The sequence below is a fragment of the Myiozetetes cayanensis genome, unplaced genomic scaffold (assembly GCF_022539395.1).
Source record: "Myiozetetes cayanensis isolate MyiCay16 unplaced genomic scaffold, myiCay2020 scf9, whole genome shotgun sequence".
Taxonomy (NCBI): Eukaryota; Metazoa; Chordata; class Aves; order Passeriformes; family Tyrannidae; genus Myiozetetes; species Myiozetetes cayanensis.
This window is the reverse complement of record NW_026088185.1, coordinates 5783430-5804464: the sequence shown is the minus strand read 5'-3', so window position 1 is coordinate 5804464 and position 21035 is coordinate 5783430. Positions and strand designations below refer to the sequence as shown.

The following is a 21035-nucleotide window of genomic DNA, read 5'->3' as shown; positions in this document are numbered from 1 at the left end:
TTGTACCTTTCACTCAGGGTAGGAAGTGTCAGTCAGTCACTCAGCAAAGGAGCACATCACTCAGGAAGCAGCAGGTATTTAAGACCTGCAAAAGGGTTAGAAACATGTGAATTTCATGGAAAATTACCATCTTAAATCAAGCTTAAGACTGGGGTCATTACTTTGAAATCCTTCACTCAACTGAAAGGTTCCGCCAATGGTGCGAGTGGGTCACAAAATCAAAGTTAACAAGCAAATTAAATTCTAAATTTGGTGATGAAAGACCATGGTTCTAAATTAAATGAGTGTTACTGACAGCATCCGAGAAGAGCCTCACATGACTTCATTCCAGCAGATGCAGCCTTGGCTGAGCTGGGCTATCTTTTATCAGAAAAGAAGAACTTTCAGACTGATAAGCATCCATCAACGTGCGTTCCAAAGTACAGAAAAAAAGAAAAAACACCACAAAAAACTTCAAAGGCAGAAAGGGCAGCAAAGAGCAGCTCCCAGTGTAAAATTAATGCTGAGGTGCTCAAAATCCCCACAGAGACCTGAGTCTGTTCTTAATAAGGTGCTTATACTTGTCACAGCCGTCTGCAGCAGCGCTCCTTGTTCTTCTCTGCCCAACAGCACTCGCAGAACTGGCCTGACCTCAATGAGAGGGAAAGACATGTAAATGAAGTTATTCAAGTTTCTGTATCTGTTTTAACTCTAGATTCCCCCAAACAGGGTAGAAGCAATTAGAAAAAAAGCCACAAAAAAACCAAAACAAACAAAAAAGGTCCATAGAAAGAGGTTTTGCACAACCAAAAGATCATCAGCAGGTAGAAAGGCAAAATCAAGATGGATTAGCAACTTCAACTCATTCCAATTTAGACTACAGTGAAGTGTGATACATATTCCATAGAAAAACTTGAGTCAAAAAACCAAACTACCTCTGCAGACTACACAAAGATTTAGCTAAAAACTTCAAAATGATACATAAAGTAGAAGAGCAGGAGAACTGATATATCAGATTGACAATACCCAGCAGAAGTAAAGAATGTAAACTTGGAATGATGTTGTAATGTGTGCCTCAAAGGCATGTTCAGGTATTGTCTGCATGTCAAAAAATCCAACATTACACTGAGCCACACTGTTTTCCAAAGACAACAGCAATGACTGATTGGAAGTGATGAGTGTACAGATTCAAGGTATGATTAAGGTAATGGGGATGATTTTCAAGATCACATCAACAATTCTACTACAAGTCTACTTAATCATATAATCCCAGAATGGGTCAGGTTGGAAGGGATCCCTGTGTATCATCTGGTCCAACCTCCCTGCTCCAGCAGGGTCATCCCAAAGCACATGGCACAGGGTTGTGCCCAGATAGTTCTGGAATATCTCCAGTGAGGGAGACTCCACACCTCTCTGGGCAATCTGTTGCAGTGTTCAGTCACCCACACAACTAAATTCTTCCACACGTTCAGGTGGAACTTCCTGTGTGTTGGGGTTAATACTGTAAATAAGGAACCAACTGTGAATAGTGACGAGGCATCGTATCAAGAATGGGGAGCGAGATACGTCGAGGAACTCAGAGAAGAAAACTTGGAGGGAAGGAAATTCACCACTTGAGACTGTATACCACAAAGTTTATGTTTAGGAGATGAATCTACAAGTAGATTCATCCTCCATTTTGTGTTCCCCTTCTTTATGGACTTTTCTGCCCTTGGGCAGCAACATTCCCCTGATAGGTTGAGTTACCATGAAGTACCAACCAATCCAGTTGTTCGGCGGGCCTCAGTCTAAGCCACTCCCTGGTTACCACCCAGTTCCAACCTCCCTATGTTTATGTATTTCCCCATACCCAATCCAAGGTAGAGGATTTGCATGCTCCTCCCATGTTCCACCCATTTTCCAGAATCCTCCTCCCTAAACCCTATAAAAACCCACCATTTTGTTTAATAAATCAGTTCAGCCTTGTGCTGTCCCTTGCTCCACACCTATCTTGTCTCCTTGGCTCTCATTACTGAGCTGTGTGAGTGAGCGAGAGTGTGTGTGCTTGGGCTAGCTGGTTGCTTTTTCATTTAATCACCTCACTGAAGAGCAACGAACCCTGGAGCTGGACTGCTCCCTTCCTTGACACCCCAAACCGCATCACCTGTGCATCAGTTCCTGCCCGTGGCCTCTTGTGCTGTTGCTCAGCACCACGGAGCAGAGCACAGAGCCTGGTCCATCCCCTGACAGCTCCCTGCAGACACTGACAGAAAGGTCCCCTCTCAGTTGTCTCTTCTGGAGGCTGAACAGGCCCAGCTCCCTCAGCCTTTCCTTGTAAGAGATGCTCCAGTCCCTTAATTATCTCCATAGCTCTCCACTGGATCCGCTCTAGGAGATTCAAGTCTCTCTTGCCCTGGGGAGCCCAGAACTGGGCACAGCCCTCAAAATGTGCCTCACTGGGGTTGAACAGATGGGCAGGATCACTTCCCTCAACCTTCTGGCAAAGCTCTTCCTTACGCATCCCGTGACTGCTGAATTTATGACTGGTAAAGAAAACTAATTCATGCTCTGGTTCAAAGTAGTCACCTTCCTGCAACAATGCTAATTCAATGCAGGGGGGCATGAGATGTCTAGACCACTAAATTTCCCAAAAGTGAGAGGGGGAAAAAAAAAAACCAAAACAGTTCTCCCAAGTTAACACTGGCTCAATTTCTTGCTCACACTGCCTCCACTGTCAGCCTGCTCAAGAGTAGTGCAGATTCAGTTCCTGGATCTAAACTATGAAGACTCTCACATGAATGGGCGGGAGGAAGGACAATCCTCCCAGTGACGCAAGGAGTGCTTCTCTTCTTAGGCAAATTGTTCCTCTTAGGCTTTATTTTGAAATGTTTCCCTCCCACTTAGTTATTTCTGAATCTTCACATTATTGAAAAATTCTTTAATTTATACATTTTGTGTAGATAGGGGAAAATAAAAAAAAGTAAAAATGGGTGGTTTATCTTTAGCACTCCTCTTGTGAATTCCTGTCCTTCTCACATCAACAGATAATGTTTAATCTAGTAAACTTTGGCATAATTTAAAATAGCACCAGTCTCAAAAGTCTTGCAGATCTCCAGCATTTGGAATGTTATTCTTCAGGGAACCCATTAATTTTCACAAAAAGGTCTCAAAGGGCTGTATTAATTAACAGATCCAAGTAATCTACAAAAACTGAAATACAGCCAAACCACTCTGCACGTACTCTCAGCTCATTAAAAACACCAAAATTCTCAGTTTAACATTAAATAATTCCCACATGACTTTCAGAAAAGCTTACACAAGTATGGTATTTAAAAATCGTTTTAAATGCTAGGGAAATTTACTATGATTTATTATCACAATTACACATAATAAACCTTCCAGAGCTATGGTTGTAACATAAGTTATAACTGCTACTATGTGATAAAGTGCTTCTTCAGTATGTCCTTCCCATATGGACTCCGTGCTCACACTCCCCTCCTTGTTTTTTATAGAGCATTCGGTTCAATCTGTCTAAATTACTACAGAAACAGAGTCAACCTTAGACCACGATTGATACAACAGCTAAAGAGGATAAAGAACTCCAGAAGTGATACTGAAGAATGATAAAAACCAACCCCAAAGAGAGGAGGAAGCAAACACAGCCAAGCCTATCGTTTAAGCATGAAACCAGGTTGAGGATGCTCACGGATTAGAAGTTATTTGGAAATACTCTGTACCTACTGTTTAATTCAGATGGCTCTTGAGACCTCATCAAAAAACGCACTCAGAAAACTTCCACAACTATCCAAGTTGTGCCACCACAATCCCAACCTTGTTCTATTTAAGCTACACCAGCTTATTTTCATCCATCTTCTCTTTCCTCCTCCGCCTTCTCACACCCCCCCAAGCACAACTGTGCACAACCCAATTTCACCTGTTCCCAACTGCAAGGTCACACAACACTAACCTCATTACAAAACTCAGGCATCAAACTGAATTTTGCAGTTTTATTTTGCAATCTGTCAAAGATTGTTGCGGGTCGAGGCGGGATGCAACACGGTTTCACGATACCAGCTCCTTATTACAACAGTGCTGCTACTCTTAAGACAGTTCTAGGTAACACATGTACACGCACCATTGGTTTACCACTAACATAACAACTCATGACTGGACATAGCCACACATGTCCGAACACAATAGGTCAGCTTTCCTGACAGGAAACCCATTCTGTGTTACAGTCCTTACTGTCCGTGGCTGACCCTCTACCAGGTGTAGAAGTTCCATCTTTGGTATCTTAGCTTACAGAGAGCCCAGAACCAGCTGGGCTCCCCCACAAAAGATAAAATGTGTCTTCTTTCTAAGAAGAGAAAAGAAAAAAAAAAAATAAACAAACACACAAGACTTCAAAACCTTGAATACTTCCACAACCTTAGTTTGAATTTTCTGCTTCTTGGACTCTGGTATGACTTTAGTCTCCTAAGAAACAGTATTTACAGTATCCACTCTTTGTCTACATTTGAATGAAAGGTCTTGAGGTTGGTTCTTTGCCCAATAGACACCTGAAGTTGTACAATGGAACCATAAGTAACTGCAGTAGTGCACACTTTGGCACAGATATTCACATGAAAAGCATATTCAAGTACTTCATTGTATAGTAAGTTTAAAGCCCACAGAATATCACACATGTTGAAGTGCTCCATTATGCCAGGACATGACAAGTCCTTGCACTGTGCAATGCAGAATACTTTAAATACCTGAACCATCCACCTCGGTCCTTTGCTTTGTAACAACATGCAACACAAAACGGGGCTGAAGGACATGTCACTACCAAAGGTTGCCATTTTCATATAAGCACTGCAAACCCATGTCATTATTTAGCTAGATAATTCAAATCAGTCCCCAAAAACTATTAAATCGAGCATTACTCCTTCATTTTTTGAGGCACACAGAGTTCCATGGATGTTTACTTACCAGATCAGGATACAGCATTAAAACAATGTTGGGGTTTTTTATTATTTTTGGCCTGAAGGCTCAGAAACCCAGGGAAGTCAGTTTTAGACAGAAAACTCTCACTGATCTCAGTGACCATCAATCTTCCTTCATTTAGTGCTGTCTTGTTTGTCCTTCCCGTGCCACTCTCTGTCTCCTGAGAGGTGACTGCTCCATTTAAACACTGTTCAAAGCACAGAGAGGATTTCCTTGCCTCCCTGCCTCCCCCAGACACCAGTTAATACTGTGGAGGAACTAAAGGAAGCTACTCAGTTCAAGGCTGTTGGATGGAACTCTGAGCAACCTGGTCTAGTGAAAGGTGTCCCTGCCCAGGGCAGAGGGTTGGAAGGAGATGAGCTTTAAGGTCCTTCCAACCATTCCATGATTCTATGAATTTGGTTTGAGAAACTATGTAAAATTTCACCAGAAGAATTTCTAATTGGGTGACACAGGTAGTGCTGCTCATCTTCTGGCTGATGGTACTGCTCTTGAAAGCAATGATATAAATATGCCCATATTTTACTGAGACAGACACTTGTATAAGAAGGGTCCATTAGAACAGCAGTGCTTGGGGAAGCACTACAGCATCAGTTCCTGTAAAATCTTACTGAACATCTTAAAATTGTCTTAGAAGTTGCTTTACAGTTGGTTAGCAGAACAAGGCTTGGCTTCCCAGCCAGAAACATTTGAAAAGCCAAAAATGTAACAAACAGCAGCAAGGGGACTTCACTGATTTTAAGTTTAAAAACTCAAATGTATTTGAAAAAAAAAAGTCAAATATGTAAACAAATTCCTCTCCTACCTCCTTCCACAGCCCAGTTAAGAGGTTTAATGGTCATAGCAGCACTGAAAAGACTTTGGCCAGCACTTGTCTGAAGGGCTTTCCCTTAACTGCTGCTTCTAGGATGTGGAATAATCTGTCATTCAGTCCTAAATAATAAGGTGGTGGTGTTTTTTAAATTCATTTTCTTGTTGTCAGACCTCTGCCATTTTAAAAGGAAAATGGTTTTAAGCATCAGACAGGGACCCACACAAGATTCTTCCCTTCATAGCAAAGCACAAGCTTGCTCTTTTCAATACAAGAAATTAATGTAAAAGGTTGAAAATAACCTCTATTTCTGAATGAATTTTAAAATCAAAACATAAAAATAAAGCAAGATAAAAAGTCCTCTCTGCAGCTATATGGACAACTACAAACCATAAATTTAAATAAAACAAACTTGTTTAGTTTTGGACAGCCACTGCCTGAAACATGCCATTTCACACATAGATGGTTTTAAGGGGAAAAAAACCCAAACCAAATAGATACCAACAGAACAGACATTCAGCCTGGAAATAGCCCTGACAAACGTAGAAACTTCAGTTTCCAGCGTTGCAGTCCATTAACTTCCATGACTGTGAACTCTCAGAAGGAAACAAGGATGATCATAGCCTCAGACAAACATTCACCTGGGTGACATTTTTATTTCAGATGCAAACATCTATGCCGCAGGGCCCAGGATTTGAATTCTCCATCTCCAAGTTTTGTTTTGATTACAAGTTAGAGTTGTAAGCCTAATTGTTTTGAAACAAGAAGAGAAAGAGATCCAAGAAAAGCTGACAACTGCTATTCTAGCATTTAGTATCAATTACGGTAGAATCAAAATTAAGATGTTCTTTTGTCTGGTTTGACAGAAGCAGTTTGTTCCTTACATCTATTTGCCCTACTTTGATGACTGAAAAATCTTAAGATGAATTTAACAATGTAGTTTAAGAGTGAATGAAAATCTCCACAGATTTTTCAAATTTTAGCAACATCTACAATTGACATGAGATGTTCAGAATATGCTGAGCATCCCCAAGGAAATCTAGTCATATTGTCCCAATCCCTACAAGAGAATTGGTCTCTCCTGCAGTATGGATGTTTGTTTATACACCTGCAGCGTAGCTGCTCAAAGCTGGATCTGAATTAGAATTTGAGCACTTATGTGATATAGAAAGGTTGTCCCTGAAGTCGAGCACAGCCCCTGAAAATTTCTGCATTAGTGAAAATATTCAAGTAAGATTATTACTGCCATACATCTGCTGCATTTCATAGCTCCCAAATCCCTAGTTTAGATCCCTTACTCCTTAGCTGATCTGCACAGAACTTAGTGGAGGCAAAAACCCCAAACCAACGTGATCTAATTATGATGCTCACAAAATTTTCTAGTTTTATGCCAGTCCTAATTAATTATAACAGCAGCAATTAAATTCTACCCAGTAAATAAACCCATAACCATAACTCACCACTGCCATGAATCTTCCACCAGCTCCTAAGGACTTGTTTCAGCACAAGGACACACCATCCTTCTGGCAGCCAGAAGGAACAAAGGCACCACTACAGACAATGCACAGCCTCTTGTTTTTATGGCATCTCCTTCAAAATCCAGTGTTAAAAGTCCAGCACTGCACTCCTGGCAGTGGTATGCTATTCCAAGCTCTGTTAACTATAGCAAGAAATGTGTAGCCCAGCCTAAAATACTGCTAGAAAAATGGACATCAGGTACAGAAGTGAAGCTACTGGAAAGGTTTTTCTCAATAAAGGCTGATTTTGGCAAAGCACCCCAAATATACAGGATTCTCTATTGCTTGATTTCCTGATCAATTGTATTTGGACATTTTCTAATGCTGAAAATTCTCCAGGGAGATAGTTCTGGAAGGTTAAGAATGGAACTCACAAGCAGAGGAACGTGGAAGGGACGGTGGTGAGGGCAGGCCAGCAAACCTTTTAAAGTCAGCTTCAGCATTACAAGTCATAAACCCAGGGCAATCCTCTCTCCTCCCATGGGACTTGAACAGGCTTCTCAACAGATTTCAAACTTCACCTTTCAAACTGAGTTCAACTCTTACTGTCAATTTTATCAGCTGCACAGCTCCAAGTGTGTCAATACTGGTATTTTCAGAACTTACCATGAATATTGAAAGTAGAATGGAATAAAAATGAAATCATTCCTAGGAGAGGGCAAAATAAACAGTATATATATTTTATAAATACTTTCAATATGTATGTTTTTGTATATGTAAGACATGAAATGTGAAAATACACAGGCACACCTGCAATGGGACAGTAGCACAAGTGTGAAGTAATTCCCATAATCAGATTTGTAAGGAAATCAAAAGGTCAGCATTTAGCAGTCATGCCAGACATTTCACAAATATGGGATCTTAAATTTCATTCTGTTATAATCCTGTCTTGACAGTACAGCTCTGTGACACGGTGTATTTTCAAGTGCAAGAGAAATGGCACTCGTTCAAGAATGCAGAGCCCAAGATACTGAAGCTGTAACCTTGGAGATGCTTTTTCTGGGCAGTTCCAATCACTCTAAACTGTGAAACCACAAAGGAGTGCTCTCTTACCTTACTTTATAGGCACACCCTGCAAGTGCAGAGAAAAGGCAATTCCTCAGTATTTTGAAGGCAGAACTTTGCCCTGTGTCACCCTTACATGCAGTGTGCACAACTGGCTAAAATCACCTCCACACTTTTGCTTTTGTCTGTGTGGAAGAATCCCAACCATTTTGTGCCAGTTTAAAGGTTATTCCATGACATACAAAAGACAGTATCTGAGAAAACTCTGGAGCATATATTAAAAGTATCATCTTAACCAAACAATGTGAATGTCCTGAGGAAAGACTCAGTATCATTCTGGCAGTTTTCACAGGTATTTCTCCTTTTTGTTCTTTTGTACTTAGGGGTTTTCATTCAGCAATGCAGCAAGGTTGCCCACAATCCAAAAATTCTTTTTTTTTTTTTTTTGGCCAGCTGTACAGTTACTCACTCCAACAAGAGTAAAAACACATGCTTTCTTCTTTAAATTTCTTATCTTTGTCTTGTTTTTCTTCAGAGACACTGCAGCTACTACAGTTCAAGTACTATGTTCATTTTAATAATTGAAAATCACACTTAAAAATGTTTATATAGCAAAAAAAAAAAAACCAACTGAAAATATTTTAAACTTCAGATACAAAGATAAGGCACCAATAGGAGAGTTTTCCATAGACATTAGGAGCTAGAGTTATGCAAATGGAAGCTGCCATTTTTATGTACCTCTGTGTTAGTGTTGTATCTCTAAATCACTGCAACCATAAATACCCAAAACCTTCAGAGGTTTTACATTCGGGTTGTGGAACTGGCCTGCAAATGAAAGGCTGCTGATTCAGTTCCTGTTGCCTCAGCCAATGAAAAGGAATCATTAGTACAGGAGGTTTCTCATCCATGCTTAGTTTATCATAGGTCAGACTAAGAATAAAAAATAAACTAAATCAATTTACCATTTCTACAGGAGAGAATCAATGAATGAAAAGTGCTTTATGGAATTAACTGCAATGCATTTAAAACGCTTTGGCAAATTGAATTCCTCATTAAAACACGGCAAGTGCAACCTTAACATATAATTTCAGATTATTTTTGTACATTAGGCATTATTCTTGTATTGATGTAAATCACTTTAGCTATTTATAATATATAGCATTTCTAGAGTCTTAATTTTTTATGGTACTCTCCCTTCTTCTCTATCACAACATATCATGCACTGAATACTTTCTGTTCTCAGAAACATCACTCCTCAATTCTCCTCACCTTCCCAGAAAACAAGCCACTTATCCAGAAGCTGACTGTACAGATGTTGTTGACTCCAATATTTATAAAGTCTTGGTGTAACTGCCTAAAAACTTTATTAAAAAAAAATTCCTTTTCCCAAAGACATATATTTCTTTACATGGAGAAATTAATTGCCAAATACTAGAAAACTTTAAAACTGACATATGGAATCAAAACAAAGCTTCTAGCCATCCCTAAGAAACTCTTTGTTTCTTGACAAATGGCAGTTCTGAATGGTTGCTAAATAGGTAATAGAAAGGTAAATGGCTGTTCAACTTACAAGAAAAATTCAGTCTTGTATCTCAATTGAGGATCTTTTTGCAGATAATTATTTAGAACTGTATCCAAGTCAATGAGGCATCATGACAGATATTTTCAAAATCCTAGTTTAGCATTTTACCCTTCTAAAAAAATTTAAGCATTTAAAAAAATTTCCCACAATATGAATTCCCTTATGCAAATTAGTATCTTTTTAAAGCTCACAAACATATTTCATTCCAATAAATCTCAACATCTTGTTCCCACTTTGTAAAATACATTTATAAGCAAACTTGTTTTTAAAATAATGGTCTTTAAAGTTAGTACTTCATTCCATGTGACAAGCGTCAAAATCATTTCTTTCATTTTTATAAATTACATCTGTTCAGCATAAGCTTAACTGAATTAAATATTTAGGTTTTTAGTATATTTGGTGTTCAGAGTAGCTGGATCACCACAGGCTGACTGCTTTCAGTTAAACACTTACCAGAAAATTACTCACCCAATCTATTCAACCTCTTTGTATCCACAGACTATTGGGAATAACAAGAAAAACCAACAAATTTAGCAGAGCTGACAGTTACCAGGTCTCATAACTTTCAGTCTGTGAAGAATACTCAAGAGCCTTAATAAAGCTACAACAGCATCTTTTTACAATCGTGTTTTTGCAAACAAGTACTTCCACGTTTTTCTGCAAAATCTGCTTCAGTAACTACAAAGACAACTAGTAAAAGACAAATAAAACACTACATGCTTTCCCTCTATTGACCCTGCTGGACATTTTTTTTTTTTTTTTTTTTTCTGGTAAAGCTGCTTATTCACTCACAAAATTACAGAGGTGCCCAGTTCGTTTCACGCGTGCACCATAAAAGAACACGGTGACTGCAGATTATTGCTGCCATGGTTTCAAACTGCCCGTTACAGCCACGGCCAGGGCGTCCCCACAGGAGTCATCACTTGTGGTCAAAGCTGCAGACAGAGGTAATGAGAAATAAAAAGGCTTCTTAAGACTGTGATAGCCAAAAGCTTTAGAGATGAACAGGAAGGAACATTTACCAAGGAAAAAGTGAGTGGGGGGGAAGAGGGATCCATTTTCTTCCTTTATTATCCATGTGTTAGATAGGAAAAGCTCCAGATGAGGGAGGAAGGGTCATATGCAGGAGCTGCAGATAAGCCCTCACAGAGCTTATCAAAGTGCGACCCACACAGTTTCTCACTGATTATTCACAGAGAGCTCACTTCTTCTCCTTATTAAACTGCATTAGAGGGAGTTAAAACACACTGGACATTTTCCTACTGAGTTCTTCCTCCACACCAACTGCGCTGAAGGTGCTGCAGAGCCTGTACGATAAGGAACAGACTGGAGGCCACCAAATAACCTCTCAGTTACAACGTGGGTCTTCACGCAGAAAGAAATTAAGAACTTAATTGGTATAGGAAACAGTGATACTCCGGAATTGAAGGTTAAAGCACTGGACTGTGACTTGGAAAATGTGAATTTAATTTCTGGATCTTCCACTTAGGTAATCTTGCAGGAATTATTTCACACGAGGACAAAGCCCTCTTACAAGAGAGGATGTGCAGGAGGTCTCAGCTGGCAGGACACCCAGAGCCCTCCAAGCACACCCATAGTATATTCTTCCCATCCCTCTGTAAGTAAAGTGTACCCACCACACTTGACAGGATATCTCTGGTAAAGTTAAGAGTTTAAAACACCACAAAAAAACCCTCTACTGCAAGCATACAGACTGATCTGTCAGAGTGACCCAGGCTGAGCAGCTCTTATTTCTCCCTCGTGTCAGGAAGATGCACCAAGTTACTTGTTAACCCTACACTTAAACCATCTTTCACAGTAGCTCCTTCAAACCTATTCAAAGGCTGATAAAATGGAGAGAGGGAAATAAGAGAAATAAGGATTTTTTTCCCATATGTACAAGGACATAAGGATTAACCCAAGCTTCCACTCCTACTTCTGAAAAGAGCCCAAACTCAAATATTTCAAGAGACCGAATTGAGTATTTGGATATTTCAGCACACACAAAAATCAAATCCTGCAACTGCTACACTTGTTCAGCAGACAACTTTAATAGCACGTGCATCTATAAGTATTATCAGATACATTACTTATACATATTTATGTCTGTGTTTATGCCCTACACATAACTGAATCACAGAATGCTGAGGCTGGAAAGGACCTCTGCAAGTCACCTGGTCCAACTGCCCTGCTCAAGCAGGGCTACACAGAGCCAGTTGCCCAGCACCATGTCCAGCTGGCTTTTCAATATTTCCAAGGATTGAGACTCCCCAACCTCTTCCTGGTCACCCTGACAGTGAAAAAGCTCTTCCTGATAACCACAGGGACCCTGCAGTTTGTGGGCACTGCCTCTGGCCTGTCACAGGGCACCACTGAGAAGGGACTGGCCTCACCTTTTTGCACCCTCCCTTTCACATCTGCACACACTGATGAGATCTGTGCCTGAGCCTTCTTCTCCCCAGGCTGAACAGTCCCAACTATCTCCACCTTTCCTCACTGAAAAGATGCCTGTATGTACACCTTTAAAAGCAGGTATAATTTCTGCAGGAAAATTAAGCAGCAGCTCATGTTGCTAATGCAAATCTCCAATTCACTGTGGCTATTCATGCAAGAAATCAGCACATGATGGCACAATTAAAAAGTTTTACTGTTAATGGAAAAGTGTAATTTAATAAAAAAATCCTTTTTAATGCCCTAGGAAGCGAGAGGATAGTTGAATTAATTATTTAGGACTTTTTTACCTCCCTAAATTCTCTTCAAGAGGAAATTTCCACATGAATTTTGGGTTTCGAATCTTCTTTCCTACCTTTTCCTACACAAGGACACAATATGATTCATATGACTGATCACCTCTTGGTAGATGGACCCTGTTTTGCTTGGCATCATTCAGACATGGAATAAAATGACATTACTTCACCAGCTCTAAGACAACAGAGAGATGGAAACAAACGGGCAGAACACAGGAGAAAGGGAGACAACATTTGTCAGCCTGACAGGCAGCAGTCTCAGCAAACCATCAGGGTAACTGTTGTCAGAACTCCACAGGCATCACAGGGAAAATCAAGGAGTGACAAGACAGACCATGACAAAACTGCTTTGAGATGCTAATACAGAGCTCCTGGCAAATGGGAGGGACAACTGAAAGAACTGCCAAGATGTTTATTTAAAACTCATCAGTGCTCCTTGTGCTACCTCATTTATACACAGCACAATCTTAATGTCCTGTTCTTCCCACAAGCAACTCTAAGAAAATAAAAGTTCAGGAATGAAATAGAAAACTATAAAGGAGCAAAACAGAGCACAGCACAAGTACCAAAGTCTGACTGGCACAACAAAACACAGGGTTCTTAACACACTGCCAGCTTCTCTCTGCCCCACGACCTTACTGTATAAAAAGGAAATTTGGAACTTTAGAGAGACAACGCACATCAATATCTCCTCATTTTACAGCAAACTTAAGGCTACAATCTCTTTCCAAAGAAGTTCCTCATGTCAGCACTCAAAGAATTCTCTTTCCTGCAAAGCTGATTCCTCTGTGTGATGTGCACATGCACCTGTGTGCTCACATGTATTCATAAGTTAAGGAGGAAAAGCAATAAATGGGAACTAAAGAGGGAAAGAGTCCAGGGTTCTGCAATACTTTTTCACCTCCATTACTTGGCATGAGGCACTACAAGATTGTACCTTTAATTTCAGTTACACAATTTTATGCTGCAAGTCAATTTGCACAGTTCCCAAGGAGATAAGTTCTTTAAAATCTTCTCTGGAATCCACTGATAAAAACCAGGGGAAACTAGTATAATAAGATATAATGATGAATTAGTCCCTATTGAAAAGTTATCTTTCACTGGGCCCATCAGGAAAGGTGAGATAATCACCAAACATTTTGTATTTGCTTTTCTTTACTATTATCTCCCAGCTTCATATTTTTGCTGTGCATAGGTAGAGCATTAGCAATTTTCTATCTTTTAATTTGACAAACTATCAAACAAGGATAAAAGGATTCGAGAACATGAGGCTACATGTAAACAAGAATAATATACAACACAATTTCTATTTATGCAGCTATACTTAATAGGTAAAACATCCATTTAAAATATAGAATCATAGACTTATTAGACTCTTTCAGTGAAGAAGTTTTTCCCAATATCTAATGCAAACCTCTCCTGGTGCATATACTAGGCCACATACTTTAAGAATTCTATGCTACTTCTGACTGTGAGTCCAGTAATTGCATCAAAGCAATGACTGTGCATGATAAACATGAATTCAAATTTGAATGGAGGACTGTGACTTCTGTTTGAGGCATGGAAAGGAAAAGAGGAGGACAAGGCAATGACATATTAAAAACTAGTGAATTAAAAAAAAAGACAAAAAATGCTTATTTTTCAGTTTCATCTTAGGTAATCCTCTCTCCAAAATAATACCTGACATTTTCCTGGTTTCCAGTGTTGTGATAAACATTAAAAATGCAGGAATCATGTTTTTGTGGGCATCTTTCTTTTCCCAAGTGAAGACACTACAAGCCATGACAGATGACAATGCAAATGGTGACTGCAGAAGTGCCTTCCCTGGAAACCCTCTGGGGTTACAGCAAAGGTGCAGGAAGCAGGCAAGGAGAAAGTGAACAAGTAAGTTTGATAAGATCCTTTAGCCATTATATATCTCATTTCAGTGCTTCTCGTAGGTAGAATAAGATTTACCAGGATATTTAAAAGGACAATGCAGAAATGTAAGCTTAATGCAGAAAGGAACACTCATGTGATGATTTAAAAAGTGGGAATGATTCAGCTTAAGCATAAAACAAACATTGTTTCCCAAGGGATTGTTTCTCCCCCTCAGTCAACACACATTTCAATGAATACTGATGAAGGTCTGAAGAATAATCTACATCAGCTTCATGGCAGATGAAAACTGAATTTGGATTTGCAGGTGCTCCAATTTCTAAGCAAATGGAAAGGAACCCAGTAATATCCATACAGGAACCAGATTCTGTTCTGCCTTTCTGATACACTGACTCTCATGAGCAAAACCGAAGTCATAACAAAGCAAACCTGGCCTCATAAGTCAACTGAATGTTTTCCATCTATCCTACAATCTACAAGAAAAAATTAAGTTTCATCTAGTGGATATGGATTTCCCCCTTGTGTCTGTAAAATCAAATAGACAATCATAATTACCAGAAATACATTCAGTGAGAGTTCAGAATTCTTTAAAATGGGCCATTTTTATTTAATTCTCTACACAGATAATTTAATCTAAGTCATTCTTCTCTGAAAAGTCTTGATTTATGCATTTAATAACCTCTTGGACTTCCCAGGAAAGCCAGATTCAGGACTGAAGAGCTGCTATGTCAAACTAAAAATGATAAGCCAAGCTCTGTGTGCCTTGAGATTGGATTCTACAGCATCTAATAATGGACAAGCTCCATTTGAAGTTCTTCCCAAGAAAATGGAGTATTTGCAACTTCCCTTCCCTCTTTGAGTTCTTAGGCACCTGCAGCCAGCAGGGTCCTAAAAGTGACCCTTTCTTAAACAGAGATCTGTTCTCTTGAAACCCACGGGAACCTCAGGACTATCTGAGTCTGTTACTGCTCTGCCAAATTTGTTTGAAATTGAGTGGGATGTTAAAAAAAATACTGTAGGAAACATGGTCCAAAAAAGGCAAACCAGTCTACAACACAGCCTTTAGCATTAACGAGACAAACATGACAGTCTTATTTTCCCATCACTTAAAAAGGACTGATTTTAAGCAGTAATATTCAGACATTGAAATAAGTTAAGTGCTTTAAGTGGTTAAACATGTAGAAACTCTGGCCCACCACATATACAGATTTTTTTTTTTTAAGCAAATGAAAAGTTCAATTACATTGTTTACAAGCACACTTTAATATTCTTTTGTTCCTCACATGCTTTTATATTATCACATTTTTTTAAAATAAACATTTCAGTTAATTTTAGAGCACTACCCCAGACTATCATTTTCTTTTAAGCATTATCTTTACATGAAAGTCAGTATCATATTTTCAGTATATGAAATTAAATACACATCCTCACTGTCAGGGTTTTTTTCAGTGTAGTTGCTGTTTCTCCAAGCAAGTTCTAAAGTGTTTCCAAATAAGTTTAAAGACATCCAATTTATTTTTATTCTTGTAAATTGCTTTCTGAAGTGGCATTGTATCCTTAAGGTGTGATATCCAGTTATCAATTGCAAAAAAATACTTAAAATTCCTCAGCACAGGAAAGTATCTCTTCCAGCAATGATTAGAAGCACTGGATATAGGGATCTACAAAAATGCTTTCACTAAGAAAGATATAAAAACACAATTCAAGAAAGATAAAGAAAACAAGGAATAGTCTAACATGAACATACAGGATATTTATCTGTGGTACAGCTGTAAAATAATGGAAAAGCTTTGACAGGGATTCTTCTCTTGAGTAGTCCATGAGCTTCTAATACTTTCAGTCACACATTATGTATTGTAAGATTCACAAGTAGTTTGCAACAACATTCAGGAGTAATTTGCAACTCAAACCTGGCTTCCTCTACAGGCAAAGGGAGACTTAACAAGGCAAAGAGTAAGAAGATGATGACTCGAGCCTTGCCCATAATCAGCCTGCCATGATGTACAGCTGGTACAGGTTGTAGGTGTGACTGATGGTTACTCCACCCAATCCACTGAAAATCTGCCAGTCTGCCCAGGTATGGAAGTGTCTTCCTCCTCCTCCTCCAGACTACTTTTCTTTTCTGTTTCTGTTTTTTAAACACACTCTTCTTGAACTTGGTGTTCTTCAGATAAAGAACCCACTAATATGTAGGGTGGATTTCCTACAGCCTCCTTGGAGGAGCAGCACAGACATACCAGCTGCAAGGTCTTTTTTATGCTAGGACAAATATGACTATACAATTTGGGAGAACATTATTCTAAACCAGACAGAAAACCAAAGCTGAGCACCTGGGAGACTAAGCAGAAACCTGCCTGGTGATGCCAAAGCTCACAGCACTGTGTTGGTTACTTACTGCAAAATATGGGCAGTCAGGCACCTCGAGAAAGTATCTGTGACCCTTATGTTATAATTAATAAATGTGTCAAGATCTTTTATCTTTTCTCACAGACAACTTACCTTATGCCCACATCATCATGTACCCACCCATGTGTACCACTGCTTCCCTGGGCTCTGACTTTGTGTCCTGTTTACATGGTACCACTGTCTTCACAACACTTTTTAACGAGTCAGTCAACTGTCAAATTCCTAATCTGCATGAGATTTATACTGCCCAAGTTTTTGACTCTTAAAGCATAACTACATTGGATTATGGTTCTTGGATATAGCAAGAAATTAGGTTTCTATGATTAAGTGTAGGAATACAGCTCTTCTTTAGGGAAATACCTTCAGAAGTAATCTACCAGCACTCTGAGTACAGCAAGAACAGCATCGACCTACATAAAGTTTATGTGAATGACAAAAGTATATTAACATTAATTGAAAAATATATTCCTACCTAGACAATACGTCAGAACTGTCAGAACTTAGCTACAAGGTCTAACATTTTAAAAATATTTTTAGGTTCCCTCTTCCTCAGCTGCAGCTAACAAGCCCTGAAATGTCATTGCTTCCAGGCTACTTGCATGCTCAAGCTAATCTACATTTCAACTCTTCTGATTTTTTGACCCAAGGGAATAAACTGCAATCAAATACAAATTGCAAAAATATTCAGCATTATAATTCAGTTTCCTGGAACCTGAGTTTACAGTTATCTCTGGTTTCCATTTTCCTATCTGCTGAATCCCACCCTTCTACACACAAGATGAATCTCAACCTGTAAACAGTTCTGCCCAGGTGTTTTACTGCATTTACACTCCTCCTACAGTTCATGATCGTTTTCCCACTTTCACATTCTTCAGGAGACAAAGTCCCCCGACTGCTGCCAATAATTTTTCAGAAGTTTACTTACAGTAAATGCTTCTCAGTGACCCGATGAAAAATAAAACTCAAGACGTACATAATCAAATTAATGTACTGTTAGTGGTTCCTACCAGCTCACTGCCAAGTCGTGCACTTTCAGAATGTTGCTCAGTTGATACTCTTCAGATTTCAGGGGTTGAGTATGTTCTTTAGCACACTCCAGGTATGTGTTCACTTCAGTATCAACAGGGAACTCTGAATCCTGGAGAAAAACATGAAATTATTAAATCTCAGAAATGCTGCATAACTTCATACAATGTACTCCCCACTATTTTGAAAAGACGATTTTGTATTATTTTTTCTCCTCTATTCAATTTTGATCACTTTTTAAATCACTGTTACCCTGATTTTATTAATTTTGATACATATTGTTAAAGCTTACTACAGGTATAACTGTAAGACTGGGGTCTATAGCAAACAACTGGACACTATTAGTTTGTTCTTTTAAAATTATATTCCTATGAGTTAACTTTTGGGCAGTTATACAAATACAGCATTGCTCTAGAACGAGATCAGCCATCAGCACTAATCATTATCTGCAATCAAGTATGAATTCACTGTTCATACCAGCAAAACCCCTTCTTCCTCAAAACAGAATAAAACCACTTACGTGGTTCAACACACCAGTAATGGGAAAGAAGACACTCATCACTGTGGATGCACAGAGAGATAATAAAAAATAGAAGAATAAAGTTTTTCTGTCATTTATACTCATAAAATAGTTTGTGGAACAATATGGGTGTCAGTGACAAAACTTCAGCCTGATACTTTTATTGTTCATGCCATTTTGTACCTACTACTGGAACGAGTTATGATGCTCAAAAAGGAAGGTTGTTAAATTGTTAATATAAAATCCCTTACATTAAATTTGGGACAATCTCTGGTTTTAGTAACTATTTTGTGGAAGACAGACAAAAGTTAAAGTCAAAATTCAGGTAAATTAATTCATTTTCCTTAAACAGAAAAAGAATGTTTTGAAGTTGTTAAATGGCAAGTTTAAAACTACCAGTTTAAGACAGTGACTTGTCCTACTCTTGGAAGAAGTTAACTTATATAAACCTTTTCATTTTGTCAATGAGCAGATGCAAAGCTCCTTCAGTTTGGAACTAAAGAATTACTCCCATTGTCCAAATTGTATTTTCTTTTCTTCTCTTTATTTTCCCTAGGCTTACCTCCCCTACTGGAGATGAAAAGAATAAAGGTGAGTTGTACTACCAAGCTCAGTGCAGCCCAGACCGTGGTGTAATTACTGAATTAGCAGCTCAAACTGTTTCTACTAAAATTGTAAATGGGAAAAAACTTGTACAGAGCAACAGGCAGTTCTGGATATGCAGCTTTGACAGCCTCTCCAAACAGCAAACCAGGGAGATGGCATCTTCCTCAGATCTGTGCCTCTGGAACAACGAGTTACACACCTGGGGCAAAGCCCTTTTTCAGGACTCTACATTTGAGCATCAATTCATTTGTAATGGTTAACTGTGTGCTTGAAAATAGCAAATAGTTAAACCATGTGCTTTAAAATGACCAAAACTGAAGAAAAAACTGTTTACTATGGAACAGGGTGATGGAGCTAAACTGAGAGAACTAAATGCATGTATTTATAGAGCTGTACACAGTGAACCTCTGACCTATTGCAGGACACTGTGCAGTCTGATCAGAAGCAGATCATAATCTGAGGTCACAGTTGTACAGCCCACTTGGCCTCACCTATGCACAACTAACAGGCCCCAAAAAGCAGATTATACAAGTATGATCACATAGAATTAAGCTGAGAATGTCTGTGAGTCTGCACAGGCTTTAGTCTGTTCTGACATTCACAGAAAAGCTGAAGAGACCAAGAGTGAATTGCATTTGCTTGGTGCAGTGCAGCACAACGGGCCACTTCAGGAGAGATTAACAGGAATCTACTTAGACCTGGGACTTCAGAACCTGAGCACAAGGACCAGAAAACTTCCAAGCACACCAGGCAGCGGGCAGAAGTTGCATCACAACATAGGACTAAATTGTAGAGAACGAAACATCAGTGGCTACAAGAACCATCATGGGAAAAACTGGCATTCCACTGACAAAGCACTGGACTAGAACTGGGAAGGAGGGTTTATATCAGCCCCACTCTGCAAGATAACTGGCACGGGCTATTTTCCATTCTTCCATTTGCCCTGTTTTCCATGGAGGTTAGCTCTATGACTTGCATTAACAGGCAAAGCCACTGTATTCTTCAAAAGACCTTTCTTGCAAGTATAACACCCACAAAAAGTCAAAATACATGTAGTTAATCTTGCAGCCTCATTTTCCTTGAGTGTGGTCTAAGATTAGTCAGCAGACTAGGAGATTTATTACTAACTCTAATTAACCAAGCTAAATGGCTTTATTAAAAATAGATTGTCATTAAAGAATGTAAGGAGGGCAAAAGTGCGCAACATATTATAAGGACTGCACCAGTCATTACAAAACCACTTCCCAAGATACCACAGTTTGCTGAAGATTTGGCTGATGCCTTGTGTTTGCAACATTTAGGAAATTCTGCTGTGAGAAGCTTTAAAGGAAAGCTTAAAAGACTGAAATTACCTACTCTTTAAAATGTCCATCATTCAGTAAGATTAAAAAGGGAATAAAATTAATGTATTTTAACCTGAAAATGCACCCACACAGCAGGGATAACCACTAACTTTTTTAAAATTTGTTTGCCTTAAACTTGATGGGAGCCAACCTGTTAATTTGTAGGAATGAGCATACAGCACATTTCAGAACTACAAACTATCAAAAGAATATAATTTTGTCTCCCGTTTCAGAAGCTCTCCAAACTGCATGTTCTACAAGGATGCTATTAACCAGAGACCAAATTTTTAAATGATTATGAAGATAATTAAGCTGATGTCTTAATGATCAGTGTGAGCACATCTATTATAGACCCAAGACCTGGAAGACATTTTCAGTGGACTGTGGCTTCAATCACAAGATAATAAATAAAAATTACTTTAATCTGCATTGTTAATACAGGAAGGAATCACAGTATGTTTGTGACTAAAGTTCCAGATTTTTATAGAACTGCATGCCAAGTTCTGATTGGGTTTCAGCCTTACTGTTCTCGCAGATCTCTGAAGTCCATTTCAAGAAAAATCCATAGATTTTCCAAAGTTAAGAAAGATTAAAATAAATCTGTTGTATTTATAATATACAGACAAAAGAACAGAGTAAAGAGATTAAGT

General features: G+C 38.9%; 1 protein-coding gene across 1 annotated transcript in view; it reads right to left on the bottom strand.

Annotated features, from left to right (window-relative positions):
* Nucleotides 1-21035, bottom strand: part of SPAG16 (sperm associated antigen 16) — a 371328-nt gene that overhangs the window by 295774 nt on the left and 54519 nt on the right. Inside the window, exon 10 of the mRNA XM_050340454.1 lies at nt 17898-18028. Within this exon, the coding sequence (XP_050196411.1) occupies nt 17898-18028 (131 nt within the window). The remainder of the gene's footprint in view (nt 1-17897; nt 18029-21035) is intronic.